The sequence below is a fragment of the Opisthocomus hoazin genome, chromosome 3, assembly GCF_030867145.1.
Source record: "Opisthocomus hoazin isolate bOpiHoa1 chromosome 3, bOpiHoa1.hap1, whole genome shotgun sequence".
Classification (NCBI taxonomy): domain Eukaryota; kingdom Metazoa; phylum Chordata; class Aves; order Opisthocomiformes; family Opisthocomidae; genus Opisthocomus; species Opisthocomus hoazin.
This window is the reverse complement of record NC_134416.1, coordinates 71,907,194-71,925,766: the sequence shown is the minus strand read 5'-3', so window position 1 is coordinate 71,925,766 and position 18,573 is coordinate 71,907,194. Positions and strand designations below refer to the sequence as shown.

Here is an 18,573-nt window from a genome sequence, read left to right as displayed (position 1 = left end):
TGACAACTTTATTGCTGTCTCCCTAGTATCCTCTCCTGCACAGTGCTTACCTCTCCTGTGCTCAGCTTTTTGTCTCCGGCTAATTGAGCGATGTTATTAGGTTGAAACCAGAAGAGTTGTGCACAAGCTGCCCTCAGCTGGAAGTTTGCTGCTTTGTTTCAGAAGCAAGGTTAGACTTGCAGAGCTAAAAGCTTGTTGAGTTACTCTCAACTATATCATTTGATAGACTAAGCGATATTCCCTTGCTTTGTAAACACCGCTGTCTTAGACGTGATGTATTGAGGACAGAAGAGGGTATGAATTACAATGTGTAGCTCCTCACCACCTAGAAGCTGCAGAGCCAAGACCCACAGAATGCCAGCTTGCTCTTTTGTGCGTGTCAGGGAACGCATAGTCTGTAGTCAAGGTGTCCTATATGAGTAAATTGAGCATGTGTAACACAGGAGTAGCAGGCTGCGTGGATTGCATAGTAACACAGAAAGGCTTCTGAAAGGAGCTGGGGCTAACAGAGGGTATCTTACTCTCTCCCTCCTAGCTCTTTCTGCTAGCATCTGCTTCCTTCCAGGGCTCCTTTGTGCTGGCCCTGGGACTGTCACTGGAAAGCAATTCAGAAACTACATCTCCCCTGCTTGCCAAAACAATACAAAATAAAACAAACAAAAAAAACCCCCACTAAATACTTTTTGCTGGTTTAATAGGCCACTACACCTCACATAGGGGCCTGATGAATGCCAAGCTACCACCAACTAGACGTAGGACAGTGCAGCTAGCAGCAACGTGGGAGGGCAATACTTGCCCTTTGGGTGTTAGCAATTTCTTGGTTTTGCTGTCCTGTGATGCTTCAAACTCCATGGCTCCTACTTTTATTGGACTGAGTCCAGTAAGGACACTGCAGGATCAGATGTACACTTTGATTTCAACAGATGTCACGGAACTTAAAGGGACAGTTTTAATTGCACACTTATAATTCTTTGACAATAATGGACTGTGTTTTAAATTAAAAATATAACCTCTATTGCCTTAGTTATCCCACTGCTTTTCAGGTATTTCTGCATGCATTTATTTGAATGGTTTACTTTATATTAAATCTCTGGCTCCAGAACCCCAAAAGTGACCAAGTTAATTTATTTTTGGAAAAAATACTGATAGTCACTTTTGGAAATGGTTTGACTGTGTAGACTCAGACATTTCAGGGAAAGCCACTGGGCATAAACACTGTTATATAGGGAGATGACCTGCCTGTAGGGCAGAGCAGCCCTGATTCCTGGGCAGTGAAGTGGAACTGAGGCAGATCCCTGAAATCTCTTGGCCCATTGGAAAATGCCTGGGGTACACGAGTCCTGTGGCATTTCATTGCCCTGCATCCAGCTGTGACATGTGTGTCAATATAGTCATGATCTGTCCTCTGATGAAGGGGTGTTTGTGTTATTAATTTAGCTTAAATATATAATGATGACATCTTAAATCAACAATTAAGTACCAGGTATAAAATTAGTATAGAAGACGAATTTGAATGAATAAAAAATTGTTTGGTGGCATGTGGGGGATCGCTATTGGAGAAGGAAGTAAGCATGGTCTAAAGCAGACCTTTTTTGTAGGTATAGTAGTGAAAATCACGGAAATAAATGCTATCTATTTATTTCTCTGTTTACTACATTTGAGGCACTTTGCAGAAGAAAATACACAGCAATTTAAATGATGGTTATCTACCAGAAAAAAAAAAAAAAAGTAAAATAAATAGCTGCTTCCAAGTGTAGACAAACGACCAATTGCTATAGAGACAGGGGAAGTCCCACGTGTCTAAAATAAAGCTAATGTTGGCTATTTTTTTGTGAGTGTGAATGGATGATTGTTGTGGACTTCTTTTTCTGACCACATATAAAGGACTGATGGCTTAAGAGAACATCAATAAAAGAAAAAAGGTGAAGATTGTACATCCGAGGAGGATGGAGACTGTCTTTTTAGCAAGGAGATGAAATGCAGTTATGCTGTATAACAAAGTACATGTGAGTACAACAAAAATCAATGTTAGGCTTGTAAAATAGAGCACATAGAAGATGGTATGTGAAAGAAACAGAGTCGATGCCTTTGTATGTGGCAATTGTGAAACCGACATTGTTGAAATGTTTGGTCCAATTCCGTTTTCCACCATTTATAAAGGCCATTAAAAGCACTGTAGCTTCTTGGGAAAGAAAGCCAGAAAGTTAGAGGAAAAGCAGCTGGCCTCAGAGATGTATCCGAAAAAAACCCAAACAACAACAAAACCACAAAAAAAACCCAGTGTAAGCTTCTGTGTTTCTATTGTCCAACCCACCTAAGTTGTAATGTGCAACTGGTGTTGTTTTCTCTTATGGGATGGTTGCACATTTAGAAAAAATGAGCGAGGTACACTTTTGTAAGGCTGAATAATGAGTTATGCAGCTGGAATGGATTCCAAATATAGGTTATTGAGATGCTGTGTGCAGCCCTGGCTGTACGTACCAGCAGCGGCATCCAGGGGTACCACGCTGTGCCAGACTGAGCTCATTCAGCTTTTCTTCCACCCTCTGTTCACATCACTGTCTGTTGGACTCCAAGCAACATACTTTCTATTTCCTTCCCATTGACTTTTCAAGGATAGTTGCTGATGTGAAGATGCCTGGCCACAGCTCGAAGACAGGCAGATGGGTTATAAAATTGGTATTTACCCTAGCACCACTTTTACAACTGGTAAAGAAAGAAAAAACAATCTGTAGATGGTAGATTGAAGGAAATAAAACAGTCACTAAGACACCAGCGAGGTTGCTGTTGGTCTCCATTGGGATGATCTGTGTATAATGAAAAGCTTTTTTGATTAACTATTTTAATGTATAGTAAAATGTGTGGTTTGATCTATGTGCAAATAATTCACTTTTGCAGTTTATTTAAATGTTTGTTAAGGACAGAGATCTTATTTTACGTCTCTTGAAGTAAAATAGTTACTTGACTGGGAAATGTTTGAATCTGACAATTGTGTTCTGAAGAAGTTAGTATTAACATCACTTCTATTATTTTCTATAAAACTGTAGTTCTCACCTGTACAATCACTGATCTTTTTGCTAATATTAGTCTAAATATGCCTATGCAATGTCACCAAAACACAGTGGAAGGTAAAAAAGGATTTTATCTGTTGTTATATTCATGTAGATTTCATAAGATCTAGATTTTTGGTGGACTGCACTGTAAGATTCAGTCTGTACTGACACGTGCTGGAGTATGTGGTGAGGTAAAAATAAAGGATGAAATAGTACGAAGATTGGCTTTTGTAATGTCAGAGCTTAATGTGTGTATTAGTAATATCTATTATTCAAACATCCGCTACTTTAAATAAATAAAAAAATACTGTTAGTAATTTATGAATCTCAAATCTAAAGAAAACAACTCTCTAGCTAGATCTTATGGTGTGCTACCCCTGTGGCAAAGAAATGATTTGGCGTGAGCCATAGAACATCATCAGATTGTAACTCACTTTTTATGCCGTAAATCAGCACAGCATTTCTGCAAAAGAGGTTTCTGAAACACTGGTTGATTTATCTCTTACTAGCATTGCTGTAAGTTTATAAAATGAAATACTACAACTTTTTATTATATATTTATATCACTTTTTTTACCCCAAAAGTAATTGTCTTTTTTTTCATAAAATAGTGGTGTAAGCACAGAGCAATGCGTGACTCTCATTAGTTTCCTTCCTTTTCCTATTTTAAGAAAGGAAGGTATCGCTATTTAAACAACTTCTCAGTGTTCATGAGGAACGCTTCTGCCCGCCACGTTGGCAGAACCAAATACTGCAGCAGCAATACTATGTCCATGTCTGCTCGCACTACCTAAAGCCCCAGAAAATATCTAGGAATATTTCCTCACCCAGCACACAGGAATTTTAGAGTCTTGAGGGGTTTAAGGTACTTGAGATGCTGTAGCTACTTGTCACATATTATTACAAAGCAGCATGTTCCCAAGGAGCAAAGAACCAAGCGGTAACTGCAGCTGCGGTTGCACTTTTGATGCCTGGGTAATAAATATGTACTGTCATCGTTGTGGATTGCACTAGAGATTCCTGCTTTGAGGCTTTTTGCTGATGTATTTTTTGTTGATTTTACCTTTGAAAACAGATTTATTTGTTGGATTACACATGGAATAAATAGCCTATTTCAATTTCTCAAAATAGTTTTTTTTCCTATTAGTGTCTGTATGTGTAACTCTGCAGTTTGTGAAGAATACCCAGGACAACATCAGACCTCACGAAATAGCATTTAGAAGTTGTTATTCCTTATAATAACCCATTTGATTTTTTAGCATTTTCCAGTAATCTTAATGAAAGTAAAACACGGTGATCGAATAATTTTTCAGATAACAAGGACATTTTCACATGAGTTGTTCCATAACTCTTTCATCACCATCATCCATATCTTTTTTTTTCTGCTGCTTAGATCAGTATAAGTCACATATCTTAGCAAAGGGAAGTTGATAAAAACAAATACTTCTAAATCTATAACTCTGTTTATACTTTTTTAGAATTCAATTTTTTACATTTATTCAGAACATTCAGACGTGATTTATATTTTGTTGATAGTTTCAGAACATGTCAGTGAGGATGTATGTATCTCCAGTCAGTAGAAGCACATGGTATGTGTCTGTCCAACTGAATGATGAAAATGTGGGTGATTTTGCAAGAAGCATTGAAAATATTGCAAACCAGTTACACTTCAAAGGTAGAAAATTTTGTCAGTGGGTATATTATACTGTCAATATTAGATGACAATCATAGATGACTGTCGTCATAGATGATAGCAGTGATGCTTGCTGTATGTTTATCTATAAATAGCACTCTAGTAGACTAGAACTTACAGTCCTATTAACTTGTAATAAAAGAGTAAGATGAGACAGAGTTCAGGTAAAAGGAGTAAATTTCAAATAAAATGAAAAAGTAACTTTTCCACGCAGTGAAAAATTTAACTACAGAATTCTTCGATACAGGTCACAGAACCAAGAATTTAAAAAGTTTAAGACTGGATTGACTATAGATACATGTCTGCAATGTGACACTTGCATAGCATCTTTACAAGTCTTTTCTTTAATATTTTCTACTCTTTTTTACTTAAACCAAGTAGCTGCTTAAACCAAGTAGCCAAATGCATTATGATTATGTTCAAACGAATGAAGGGATATTAAAAACTACTTCTCCAAACTAAAGGAGATCTGGATGAAGGCTGCTAAGGTGCACACAGAAATCTGCCTGCTAATGTTTTGTGCTCTCTCCTGGAGCTGTGTTAGCAGCCACTGGATGACACTTAGCTCAGCTGGATTTCAGTGGGAGCAGCTCCTGTGTCCTTCCGCAGAATCTCTTCCGTTATCAGTGTTCACTTCTCTTGCTCTCTTTATGTCACAGATTGGGGCTTTTGGCTTGTAAGGCTTAGCACAAGGTAGCTTACACTTGTTGGACGGTGTCGTCTTCTGTTTATCAAAGGGCAATTGTGTTTAGTGGCTTGCAGGAAATGTGGGGTGAGTGTGCTGTACTGCACAGCTGTCGTATGGTTCCTGCAGGGAGCTGACTTCAGTAATTCAGATGGCTGCCGTCAGTGCATCCTCTTAGAGATCAGAAGGGGTTACCCAAAAAGGGCCTGGCTTGCACAGAGAAATGTATTGTAGCCTTACGTGCTTATCATTTGGTTTCTCTTACCCTGATGTCTGCTAAAACAAAGGTTAATGGAGATGATAATAATAAACTAAACTGGGGATGCAGTAAAAAAGCAATCTGTATTGACAGTACTCAACACTCCACTGCAGGTTCAAAATATTAAAAAGACTTCTTAGCCTAGATGAATGAAAACCTCTTCTTTCATACTCATGAAATAGATGAAGTAAGGAAGAAATTTAACAAGACCTTTTCTTAATTTAAGTCAGAAGGATGGGATGAAAGATGGGATTAATTTGCTAGGGATATCTGAGGAGGTTTCAGAGTTACATGAGCGTTATTTTGAGGAGTAACAATGTGTAGCACAACAAAGGGTAGTACTGACTTAAAGGCATTACATTTAAAGAGGATACTAGGACGTGCGCGTTGCTGTAGTACAAAACCAAGCTACAAGGGCTATTGGTATCCACAATCAAGTAGGACAAGTATAGAAGATAACAAGTAAGTAGGTTATAGAGCTCTTTAGAGAACCATATGATGAATGAAATGGAGAACAATTTTCTTGTATGATCTTTGATAGCTCTTGCATATCCTTGATAAAAACAGTGACGCAGTGAAAATCATTTATGTGCATATCTCTTATCATCTAAGATGCAGTAAGTTAATGGCTTTATTGTACATCCATTTCCATCCATGAAAAGTGGGTGATAACACTGGTCAACTTTCTAAGGCCATTTGAAATCTGTTCAAGAAAGCCTTAAGGAGGTGTTATTGAATTATTTTAACCTTGGTTGAATCTGCTGTCTTCAAAGGTTAAACCTTGCTTGTGTAATTTTAATAGTGAATGGAAAATAATTGCAGTGCTAATGAAACTATGAGAGATGTATAAAAATTTTAAGGTATTTATCTATTTTATTTAGGGTCAAGTTGTTTTCAGAAATGGAGAGAGGATGGGAACCATCAAATTTACGCAATTCCAAGGTAGGTTGCAAACAATTTAATTTCCATTATAATTATGTACGCATTTTCAAACCTGTGTGTCAGTTGCCTTTGTTTCAGGGTGTTTTAAACAAGTACAATTAATTTGAGAAAGAACTGCTTGGAAGATGCAGGATCGTACTTAGAAGGTTTTGTTACCTGTTTAAAATACTGTGTTTTGAATCCTGAGTACTCTGAGCTATTTCCAATAATATTTCTAGAAGAAAATCCACATATTTGTAGAAACTACTGATCTATAACAGCCAACAGCTGTTGAAAAATCTACTGGTCAGCTAAGCATCCTCTTCTTAATACAGTTGTTTCTGAAAACCGAATCTGAAGAGGAACTTAGAGAGGATTGTTTCTGTTAAGCCCTTTCAAGTCAGTCTTTGTGCTTTCTGAAAACTCAGTTCTGACATTCTGCAACTGCTTGCTGGAAGTCACTTCAGGAGCCAACCCCTCAGCGTGCAGAGGACACAAGCTGCTGACCCCATCCCTTGGAGGCAATGCACTCCACAGCGTGACTCGCTAAGCCTGCTGCATCCCCTCAGCCTGAGCTGCTCCCGCAGGGAATGGTCTCGGCAGCAGAGACCGCAAATGCAGCCGTGAGGATTTGTCAGGGGTCATTCGCAGCCGGGACAAGGTGCTTGCTTGGGAGAGTTAGCTGCAGAAATGGTGGCTCACAGACGACATGTTTCTGCAGTTTATAGAACGCGATTCAAGCTTTTGTTCCTAGGCTTTGATAAAACCAGAGATGATTGCATTTGGATGGTCTCATGAGAGTAGTACTGAGAAAGCTGGCAAATCCTTTTCAGACAATGCATGCAAAAGCAGCTTGCACTCCCTTAGTCTTCAGGAGATCAATTTAAACATCATCCTGCTGACCAGGTTACAAAGACTCATCTTTTAAATGGAAGTTGTCTGTTATATGGGCATTATTATTAACATGCAGCACGGCACTGGAGGGGATCTGTTACTCATTCTAACCTGCTGAAGCAATCTTTGGGATTGCTCTTGCCTTCACAACTATAACTGATGCTATTAACTCATGTTCCCTGATGCATTTCTGCCCACTAAAACTTTGTAGATGTCTCTCGTGACAATACAATTTAGAAATTCTTGCTCAACACTAATGATAAATATTGATTGCTTCCTCTTCTTCCCCTCCCCCTCCATTTTTTCATGGTAGCAGTGTTTACAGCCACATGAAAGAATCATGAGAAAATACTGTGAAGGGATTTTACAAGAGGTGTTTATTCCTCAGAAGTCTGAAGGAGCCCGTATGCATTCTGCCTGAGGCAGCTCTGTGTACCCTTCTAGAGCATCTGAGCAGGAAGGAAGTTTGGCACATTCCCTCTGCCCATTAAGGATGTGATTGGGGATCATGGGGAGGTGCAACATGTATCTTCTGAATTCATCTGGAGAGGCAGTAGAAGTCCAGGGTAGCTGATTTTATATAGATTTTTATTTCCAACCATTCAAATTGAGTTTCTTTGTAATGTTTTCAGTTTCACAGCAGATGCGATTTAACACAAACAGTTTTACCACCAGTTGAAGCACTGCTTGGCCAATAAGAACACAGGAGACAGCCACCCATTTTATAATTTCTTGCAATTACAAAATTACTATTTCAGAACTGATTCAGGCACATACTCGGGATCTGATCATCAACCAAAGATTTCCAATTAAACTACAGGAAAAATTAAGCCAGGCATCCTATGGAGTAATGCAGGGGAAAGGCTTGTTGTCTCTCATGCCAGCAATAGTCTGTCAACACATCTGAAGCCTGGTCTTAAGCTTTGTTTAGTTTCTTACTAATTTTGGAAATGGGAAGAATGTGCAAAAATGTATGGGCAATTGAAATAAGGAACAGTATAACACCACAGGTGAAAGTAATCTATCTATTTTAAAACCACAAGTGATATTCTAACTATTAACAATTTTTTTTTCTTTGATTGGTATTGTTTTTATACAAGGCTTTTATTTTCAATACTTGTGGTATAATTGTAGAAATTATTAATTTGTTTAAAAGAATACATTATTGGTTAGTAAGCTTTCTGAAACATTCACATTAACTTTTAATAAATGTTGGACTATTGGGGAAGTTTCTAATAATGGAAAGAAGTTAATTAAGTCCAGTACTTAAAATGGAAAATGGGCTTTTCCTTTGTAGTTATAGCTGTTAGGTGCTATCAACTTTGATACAGATACATAAATCATTGATTTTTTTTCTTAGCATATAATACAGATCATGATGATTTCTAGGAAAAAAAGACCAGATCAAAGATGTCTTGTAAATGCTTTTATGAGTTTAATTGTAATTATTAGTATAGCATATATTAAATGTATTAGTAGCTTATTATCCAAGCATAATAATTGGGAATCATCATTTTCAGTGTTCTATACCTCGAGTCATTTCTTCACCTACGCTGCTTTGCAGTTTTGTTAATAATTTGAATGGAAATGCACAGTTATCACAAATAATTCAGTGCAGAAAAATAAAAAAGTTAAATAGGTAATCATATCTCAGCAGTAGGATTCCTTGGCCAAAAATGCTGTTCCTTATTTGCCAGAGTAGAAAATTGGCTGGGTAGACTCAGGAGCTTCATTTTGTGTTCTTTGCTGGAAACTTTTGTGTTAATGAGACTATCTGCAAACGTTTTGGCTATAGAAAAAGCAGACAGCCGTGCCTGCCAGAGGCAAGGGAAAACCAGCCTGTGAGGGTTCAGAGGGTAACTGCAGTACGCCTGACACACTGCGATGAAATTTTGAATAGCTAGTTTAATTTTGAATAGAGATACAGTTGTTCCCAAACTCAACTCTAGTCATGTTTCTTTTTCAGCCTCTGTTCTGCCTGATAGTGTTGCAAGTCGTCAAACAGATAGTGCCAGAGATAGCTGTGACCAAACTGCTTGCTGCTTTATAGATCATGAATACCACCCAGGAATGATCTAGTATGCAGCAGAGGATACAAAGCACATGTAACAGCGTTTTCTTCCCTTACCTTACTGGCAAATAAAGAGCAGTCTGTCAATCTAGCTCAAATATCCAAGTGATGTTTGAAGCTGGCGTCCTTCCAAATGAATGGCAATTTTTCCATGGGTGCAATTAAAGCACCATTCTCATTGTCAAAATGTAGTTCAAGTAGATGGCCAAAATCTTTTGGCTAGTGAGAGCTGAGAGAAGGTCCTGGCAACCGTTTTGTGTATATCAAGGAGCAGGGAGAGCAGTAACAAACCCGTGGTTATAGATTGCTGCAAGAACAGATACATACCTGTCCTTCAAAGTGTTTCACTTTGTCAGATCTTTTCTGATTAATCTGACAGGAGCCTAAAAGGCACCTTGCTTTCAGTCAGGCATTAGCGAAAATCTAAGACACTTCTGTGCTGGAGTAGGTTAAAAAGGAAAATTAAAGATGAATTGTAAACAAATACCATTGAAATGTGCATAAATCATGCTTCTTGTAGATAGGAAAAAAAAGTCTGTGGTTCTGCATATTGAGAAAACTTGAAGAAACTGGGTAATCATCTGCTATGTCTTTCTGGGAAGGACTTTAGCCTTTCAACTCATTTAGCCAAGTAATATGATACGATGTTTGTTAGTTTTGAAGGCTGATCTAGGCACCAAGAGTGAGAGCGTGGCTTGCCAAGTGTAACACCATTGATCTTCTTAGAAAAGGCCTTACTGAATTTCTGCAGTAAAAGTCCCAGATATTCTTCGATGAGTTTAATCAACAGAAATGGACAAACAAACGTCTACTCCACAGTAAAGAGCAAGGAACACAAGAATCCAGGATCACTTTCCTGTAGCCTTATTTCATCTACTTAGTTCTGACTTGTTTGTCGTCTATAGCTGCTTCAATGAAGGAGACAGTAGCAATTCTCCAGAATCACCTACAGATACAATAGCTCGTTCTCCAGTGGCATCAATCCAAACCTGGAAAAGTTTCCTTCTGTTATTCTAAATACAATCCAGCGGACTCTTAACTACTTTTGGTTGTTACTTCTGTAAGGTTTCATATAAATAATGAGACTTATTACCTTTGATTTTTTTTTTTCTATTTACCATCTGTCTGTTATATACCCCACAGAACCAGTTTGTGGATTTTCTTTCCATTATAATGTTGAAGGAATAAAATCCAGTAAATAGAAAATATTTAGTGACAACTCTGAAAACTCATGTTTGAAATATCTCAGGTCAAATATCTGGAACCTGTGGTGTCAAATATCTAGAATCAATGGATTCAGGTTTCTCTGCTTCTGCAGCGTATTTACACAGTCAGAATAAAATCTCCTTATAAACATTAAGGTTTTTTTCAGAGAATAAGGAGTACCTTTGAATAGCCGGATATGAACTTAGGCGAAAAGTAAATAAAGAAGTACAGTTGGCTGAGCAGAATTTGAACAGTGAACAATAAATAGTCACTAGTGTCATGTAATGAACAATAAAGGTGTAAAACAAACTGGATGCTGTTTATCCTGGGCAGATGGACTCTTCTGGAAAAGATCACTCTGTCATTATCCATGCAAAAAAGGGGATTAAGTAAGGACTCGGAAAGCCTACTTCTGACACATCCTAACTGGAAAGCTTGACTAGAATCACAAAAATGTGTGTGGTAGACTTCTTGGTGTACCATATCCACTCCATTTTATCTGTGTATGAGTAATATAGTTAGACTGTAGCCATTCATATCTTGGTGAGCACTGGTTTTTTTTGCGTAGTGATCGATTCATCCAGTCGAATTAAGTCTGTTAAACAGTACCTATGGTGGTTTGTGGCAATTTTCCAGCACTCCACACACATGAATCCCCCCTCTGCCCCACCCCAAACCTGCTTTTTCAGCTCCAGGGCAGTTAGTGGTGACTATGTGGAACCTTTAATAGGTCCCTCCCAATTGAAATCCCCCTAAATAATAGTTTTCTACATGCTGTCAGATGTTTCAATCCTGATAGTCTGAACTGTGGTATATAAAAGCGCACTGGTGCTATATTGTCTTATAGTTTCTCAGTTAGAATGCTGAATCAGCAAACATTTCAGGCATTGCATTTGAGTGACACTACCTCTGCGGAGTACCACTTCGCTCTTTTGTTGGCAATGATGTTTTCTTAAGGAATTTGGGATAGTATTGTTTATATGGAACGACAAGATATCCACAAAACTGATTTAGAGTCCCATTTCAATGAAAAGAATAGCCTCCTAATAAGGAGATGTGTACCAAGTAGAGTCCTGAAAGGGTGTGCCTTAAATCTGAAATCACTGAGTATTGTCATTACTGATTAAGAAGATGAACTAGAATGTGTAATTATCAAATGTACGGTGGTCTCTGAGGGAGCCAGCAAGCACAGGGGGGACTAGACAAGGATTCCGAAAGATATCAACAAATTGAAGAAATAATCAGGAAAAAACAGAATGCAGTTTATTGAGGTCAAATGCCTGATGCTACATTGGGAATAATCTGCTATACAAATATGAAATGAGGAACAATTCAGCAGGCCATAGTTATACATAAAAGGAGTTAGGTATTACAGTAGGTCACAGGCTGAACATGAATAAGCAAAACCACAAAGAGGTAAAAAAACCAAAAAGTCTGTACTGGGATGTATAAATAACAGTATCCTTTTAATCTACCTAGTGTCAAAAGGCTGCAGCTAACTACCTGTGTCTAGTGCTGATTTAAGGAAAGTGTATAAAGATGACAGAGGATTAAAAACATACCTCATTAAGAGAAGCAAGAGTTCTAGGCTGGTTAGAGTAGAGAAGGCAGTTGAAATACATGACAATTGCCACTAAAACATTTACTTGTCCTGTCCTTATCGGCTGGCTGAGAAGTAAGGGATTTAGGTAGTAGCAGTGCAGACTTATCTCAAAAATTAAGAAATTTTTTTTTAATGAAAATTATATTTAAACTCTGGGAGGTGCATAAAATTGCCACCTCTGGAAGTTTTAAAGTTAAACAGACCTCTGAAGTGGCATAGGTGTATTCATTGTGCCTTGAGACAAACAGGTGGCTTTTATTACATCTTGGGGTCTCTGCTAGGCCAACTATATTTAATTGTAAGCTATTGCTCCTTTTCAGTGTATGGTATGTGTTTCTGACACTACTTAATACCACTTGTTGTATTTTTTGGAATTGTTTCTAGTAGGAGACATAACGTTGGCATGGAACCTTAGACGCGTGGTGAAGTCATTCATAGGGAGGAAACAGATTTGGTTCATGTTCCAACATCAATTCTATCTTTCAGGGTATTTTTCTTCCCTTTAAATCTAATTTGTTATTTGAATGCAAATGCTTAAGTAATCTTTGGGACTTGGATCCCTCATCCAAGTGAGGATCATAACTACTAATAGGTTATAGTGTCAGGCCCTCTGACCCTTTGTCCTCTGGTCTATCAGTCTTGTTTTTATTCATTCGTTGTACAAGATTTTGGGGAGGACAAATAGCAAAAGTCATTACCCAGACATATGTGTAATGTGGTCATAAACAGAAAGAGGTGAAAATTACAGTTCTCCTTAGGCAGAAAGTGAATTAAACCAGGATTTCCCAATATATGATGACTCTTTTAACCATTTATATCTAAATGGATGGGTGTACTTTTTGCTGGATAAAGAACTGCCTGAATGGCCGAGTGCAAAGAGTGATAGTGAATGTAGTTAAATCCAGCTGGCAGCCGGTCACAAGGGGTGTTCCGCAGGGCTCAGTTTTGGGTCTGGTCTGGTTTAACATCTTTATCAATGATCTGGATGAGGCCATTGAGTGCTCCCTCAGTAAGTTTGCAGATAACACCAAGTTGGGCAGGAGTGTCGATATGCTTGAGGGTAGGAAGGCTCTGCAGAGTGATCTGGATAGGCTGGATCGATGGGCTGAGGCCAACTCTATGAGGTTCAACAAGACCAAATGCCAGGACCTGCTCTTGGGTCGCAACAACCCCAGGCAACGCTACAGGCTTGGGGAGGAGTGGCTGGAAAGCTGCCTGGCAGAAAAGGACCTTGGGGTGCTGGTTGACAGCCACCTGAACATGAGCCAGCAGTGTGCCCAGGTGGCCAAGAAGGCCAATGGCATCCTGACTTGTCTCAGGAATGGTGTGGCCAGCAGGAGTAGGGAGGTGATTGTGCCCCTGTACTCGGCACTGGTGAGGCTGCACCTCGAGTACTGTGTTCAGTTTCGGGCCCCTCAGCACAAGAAGGACATTGAGGTGCTGGAGCATGTCCAGAGAAGGGCAACGAGGCTGCTGAGGGGTCTGGAGAACAAGTCTTATGAGGAGCAGCTGAGGGAACTGGGGTTGGTTAGTCTGGAGAAGAGGAGGCTGAGGGGAGACCTTATTGCTCTCTACAGCTACCTGAAAGGAGGTTGTTAGTGAGGCAGGTGTTGGTCTCTTCTCCCAGGTAATTAGTGACAGGACAAGAGACAATGGCCTCCAGTTACATCAGGGGAGGTTTAGGTTAGATATTAGGAAAAATTTCCTAAATGAAAGAGCGGTCAGGCATTGGAACAGGCTGCCCAGGGAGTCGGTTGAGTCCCCATCCCTGGACGTGTTTAAAAAACATGTAGATGTGGCACTTTGGGATATGGTTTAGTAGGCATGGTGGTGTTGGGTTGATGGTTGGACTTGATGATCTTAGAGGTCTTTTCCAATCTGTGAGTCTGTGATTCTATGATTCTATGATAAATAGGTGGTGTATGAAAAGGAAGTGACGCACCTTCCCCTCTGCTTGTGCGTTTTAGAGAAGGAACTCCCAATCAGTTCTTGACAGAAAGAGGAGATTCCTCTCCCCCCAACACGCACATGTACACATGCACATTAAAAAAAAAAGCACTGATAATTAGGAAATCTGTCAAGAGATACCATTTACCTCCTGACAACCCGAAACAGAAAAGTAAAATTTCTCCCTTATCTGTATACCAAGCGGTGGGATTTGGATTGTGGAGATTTTGGTGCTTTGATGCCCAATTCTGTAACACCTGAACCTCTGTTTGAATCTGACCATAATCATTTGCATGTCTAGTGCAAGAAGAATTGCAGTATTGGGTCAGATAACAAGCTCTTGATAGTGGGTACTGAGGGAATGATATGGCATGTGTCAGTTATGGGTATGTGTGTCAGAACAGGCATAGGTAGAATTGTTTTTTCTCTGTTACACACTCTCAGTTCCCAAAAGCAACAGTTTTCTTGGCTTTTAGAGCTGGACAGTGTCTTTGGACCGTCAGGTTTAGCAGTTGCATGTGGATTTATCCTCTGTCAATTTGTCATATCTTTCATGGATCTGTTTATACTTTTGGCCTCCAACACATCCAATGGCAATGAGTTTCACAAAATCATTATGCATGTGATGCTTTAAGCCCTTCCATCTGTTTGTTTGTTTGTTTGTTTTAAATCAGCTATCTCACAATTTTGTTGAGCATATCCTGCTTCTTCTAATGTGGGAAGCAGTGAATAATTGTGCCTTATTCACTTTCTTCATATCATTCATGTTTTACAGATCTCTTTTGTAATGACTCTTTTAGAAATGCTAGCCCTTGACATCCATTTAGTTTTTTCTTCATGTAAAAGCTGCTCTATAATTCTAATAATCCCCTGCCTCTTCTGATACTCTTATTCCCTTTATGTGAGAGCATAATGAGAGCCACACTTTGCACTGAAGCACCCACCTCCATATCTCACACTGCTGAATGACCTTTCCATGTTATTTTAACTACTTTCCCAATATTCTGTTCTACCACATTCATTCTCCGCCTCTTTGGCCACCAGTGAGCACAGCACTGATGTTTTCAAAGAACCTGCCACAGTAAGTCCAAGGTCTATCCTGGATGCTGTTAATTAATTAGTGCCAACCACTACGTATGTGTACTTGATGTTATTTTTCTCTTGTATGTTACTCTGTACCTGGCTAGCACTGAACATCACCTGTCATTTTATTATCAGTATCTCAGGCACCTTTATACCAGTCCTCTGTCAGATGAAAACATAAGGGAGATTACATTTTTATACCTGTTTATAGCTGTTTTCCACTTTTATTTTCAGAACGTTTTGGACACATTTCCTGTTTCTCTTTTTGTTCCATACCTACTAGCAGTAGTGTTTTCCCCTGAGCCAATTATTCCTCTTGTAATGTATTCTAATGGTATTATTTACTAGTACTTCTTTTGTTTGTTTTTTTCGGTTTGGTTTTATACCTAAATGTGGAAGAATGTATTGAGATTCATGTACCTAAGTTGCGCAGGCACACTGTCAAACTGGAGAAAGGACAGATAATAGCTACAGAAATTGTTTGAGGTCTTCGGGCACTGCTTGTAAAGAAAGATTAACGGGATTAAGTATGTGGAGTGGCTAGGGTCACCTCGTTTGGAACAAGTCGTATTGTGTGGATACAAATTGCAAGGCCAGGGAGGACGCGCTGAAAGGGTACGCTGATACTGCAGCTGCTGGCTGTCACAGCAGCTGATTTTGTTTTACCTGAGCTAAACCAGCAAACAGGGGTGCCGGTGTAGCAGTGTAGCAACAGCAACGTGGAGCAGACTTTAAGCTGGAAATCCGCCCAGGAGCAAAATAAGCATTTTGGTAGCTAACCTTTTCTTTGGAAGCACGGATATGGGACACCACAGCTTTGCAACTGTCAGTGCTCAAGCCGGCTATTTTAAGACTAGCTGGGTACTTCTGTGCTGCCCAAAGTTATAGCAAGCATGACAGAGTTGTTGGGAAGAGTTGGATTAATTATTTCCTCCTAGGCATGAGAGACAGGCCTGTGTGAGGAGCAGGGGAGACCTATTCATCACTGTGTGCCTGTGCCTGTGTGTTATAGAGCAACTCATCCCTTGAGAGATGGTTTGATCTGTGCAAATAATTACTACTGGGAAAAGTACACACGTTATAGAAATAGTTGTAGTTTTTATATGATTACACTTCATCCAGTACACTCTGAGGTGCAAAGTGTTTCATAGGAACTGATAAGCCTCCGTCATTATTTGTGGAAAAATGTCTTAGGGGCTGTCTTAAATACCAAGGAAAAGGAGTAAGTTTCAAAAGTAGCAGCAAAGAAAAAGAGTCGGAAAGCCCCGGAAAATAGTTTTTAAATAATTAATCTCTACAAAAGTTTGATGTATCCAGCTCCAGAAAGTTAACAAAAATTAGTACCCCACTGATGAAATGGTGTCTGAGAAGGACCTGAAAGAATTGTCAACTGTCTGCTTCAGAGCTCTCCTATTTTTACTGCAACTTAAAATGTTTTTTGGGGTATTTTGGCAATCAGTGTTCAGAATCCTGCTAGAGTTAACTCTTTCAGATGTTTCATTTCAGGTGACGTACAACGCTGTCCCACTTTTTCACCATTCAGTCCTCCTCATCTTTAGAAGAGAGGCAGAGTCTCTTTCGAGGACTGCACAGCGGCCCCAACCTGCTGCTCTCTGTAGAGCTGCGTGCTGGCAAGTCTCTCCCCTCAGCATCTCCAAGAGATGCTTTTTTTTCTGGAAGGAGTTGTAATAGTTTCTACAGGGGGATAAAAAGAGCCAGAAGACTTACGAGAAATCCATCTGATTCTGGTATATATTATGGGAAAATACTTCATTTGAAGTAATGAACAGAGAATGCGGTCTATTGCAATGACATCGTCCCTAATCTGTAGTTCAAATATTTCTCCAAGAGGTACAAACCCATGAAATAGAATGGGTTCTATTCTATCTATTCTAATGAATAAAATTTATTAATTCTTAATGAATGGAAGAGAAGAAAGTGAAGTTTATTTAGATCACTGAAAAGACATAGATTTATTGCTTGACATTACACCATTTGAACCAACAAAAATGGATTATTGTTTAGTAGTACACCATGCCAGCATGTAAATGTTTGTGTAGTTGTAGGCTAGAGATACCAAGATAAGGTTCTAACGCCTGACAGATCTCTAAGTCATGGAATTTTATAAGAAAGAATATTTGTCAATAATTTCCTTTAGACGACTACTTCTGGGATGGTAGGCAATATTATCACAGCGTTACGAGAAAACGAAGATGACAGGCAGACCTATCCTAGGTAAGGGAGATGAACAAGGAACGCTTTTTAAAAAACAGTGAAGTTGGGTTTGTTTACTGTGTAAGTGGCCAAAGGCAGCTGTGAATCCTATAGTGCACAGTCCATACAGGTGCTGGTATTAAAACTATGAGCGCACGTGAACAGTATTAATCTAGATGTTAGTTCTTCGTTACAGGTACAAGAAGACTAAATTGCTTTTCAAATTTACTAGTGCCCCTTTTTTGCATCCTAATCATAGTTCTGTTTTGTTCTGTCATTACAAGTGCTAATTTAATTTCAAGTTATAGCTGATCATGCAGTCAGTGTATTGGCACCTTGTTCTCTAAGCTGACATTTTAGTTTCTGTAAAAACAATCTGTTTCAATATATTGTCTCTGGAATCTAGTTCAGAAATTACAGAATTCTGATTCTGTAAATATGGTAATAGAAAATGAGCACATGTAATTAATAGATTTAGGAAGAAAAAACTTTTAAATTTTGTTTCTAAATGTCTGACCTTAAGTAACACTCTGCAACAGCACAGGAGTCATTTTCCAGCTTGAATCACATTTTTAAAAATAACTATATTAAATTTGTTGTACTTTTGCGATAAGCAACTATCTGTTTATTTTAAGTTAATATTGCTGACTTGCTTGAACAGGGATTTGTCATCCTCCCTTTCAAAAGAAACAAAGTGGGGATGCCAGTTCACGAAATAGTAGCTTTGCATTTCTTTATTCCCAGTGGCAGTATAGGGCCTTTCTAGTCACATAAGCTGACTAAGAGCAAGCTCATTTTTCAGTTTCCTCTTGCAGGCTCTAGGAGTCAAAAAAACCCCAGATATTTAGTCAAAACATCTTTAAAAAGCTTACTGTGGACTCTAAAGTCCCATTGCCCCTGGAACAAAAGGACTGAGTCAAACTTTTCTTACTTTTGAGTTATTGG

General features: G+C 38.9%; 1 protein-coding gene across 1 annotated transcript in view; it reads left to right on the top strand.

Annotated features, from left to right (window-relative positions):
* GABBR2 (gamma-aminobutyric acid type B receptor subunit 2) overlaps positions 1-18,573 on the top strand; it is a 497,433-nt gene that overhangs the window by 282,758 nt on the left and 196,102 nt on the right. The window contains exon 8 of the mRNA XM_075416661.1: positions 6,571-6,631. Within this exon, the coding sequence (XP_075272776.1) occupies positions 6,571-6,631 (61 nt within the window). The remainder of the gene's footprint in view (positions 1-6,570; positions 6,632-18,573) is intronic.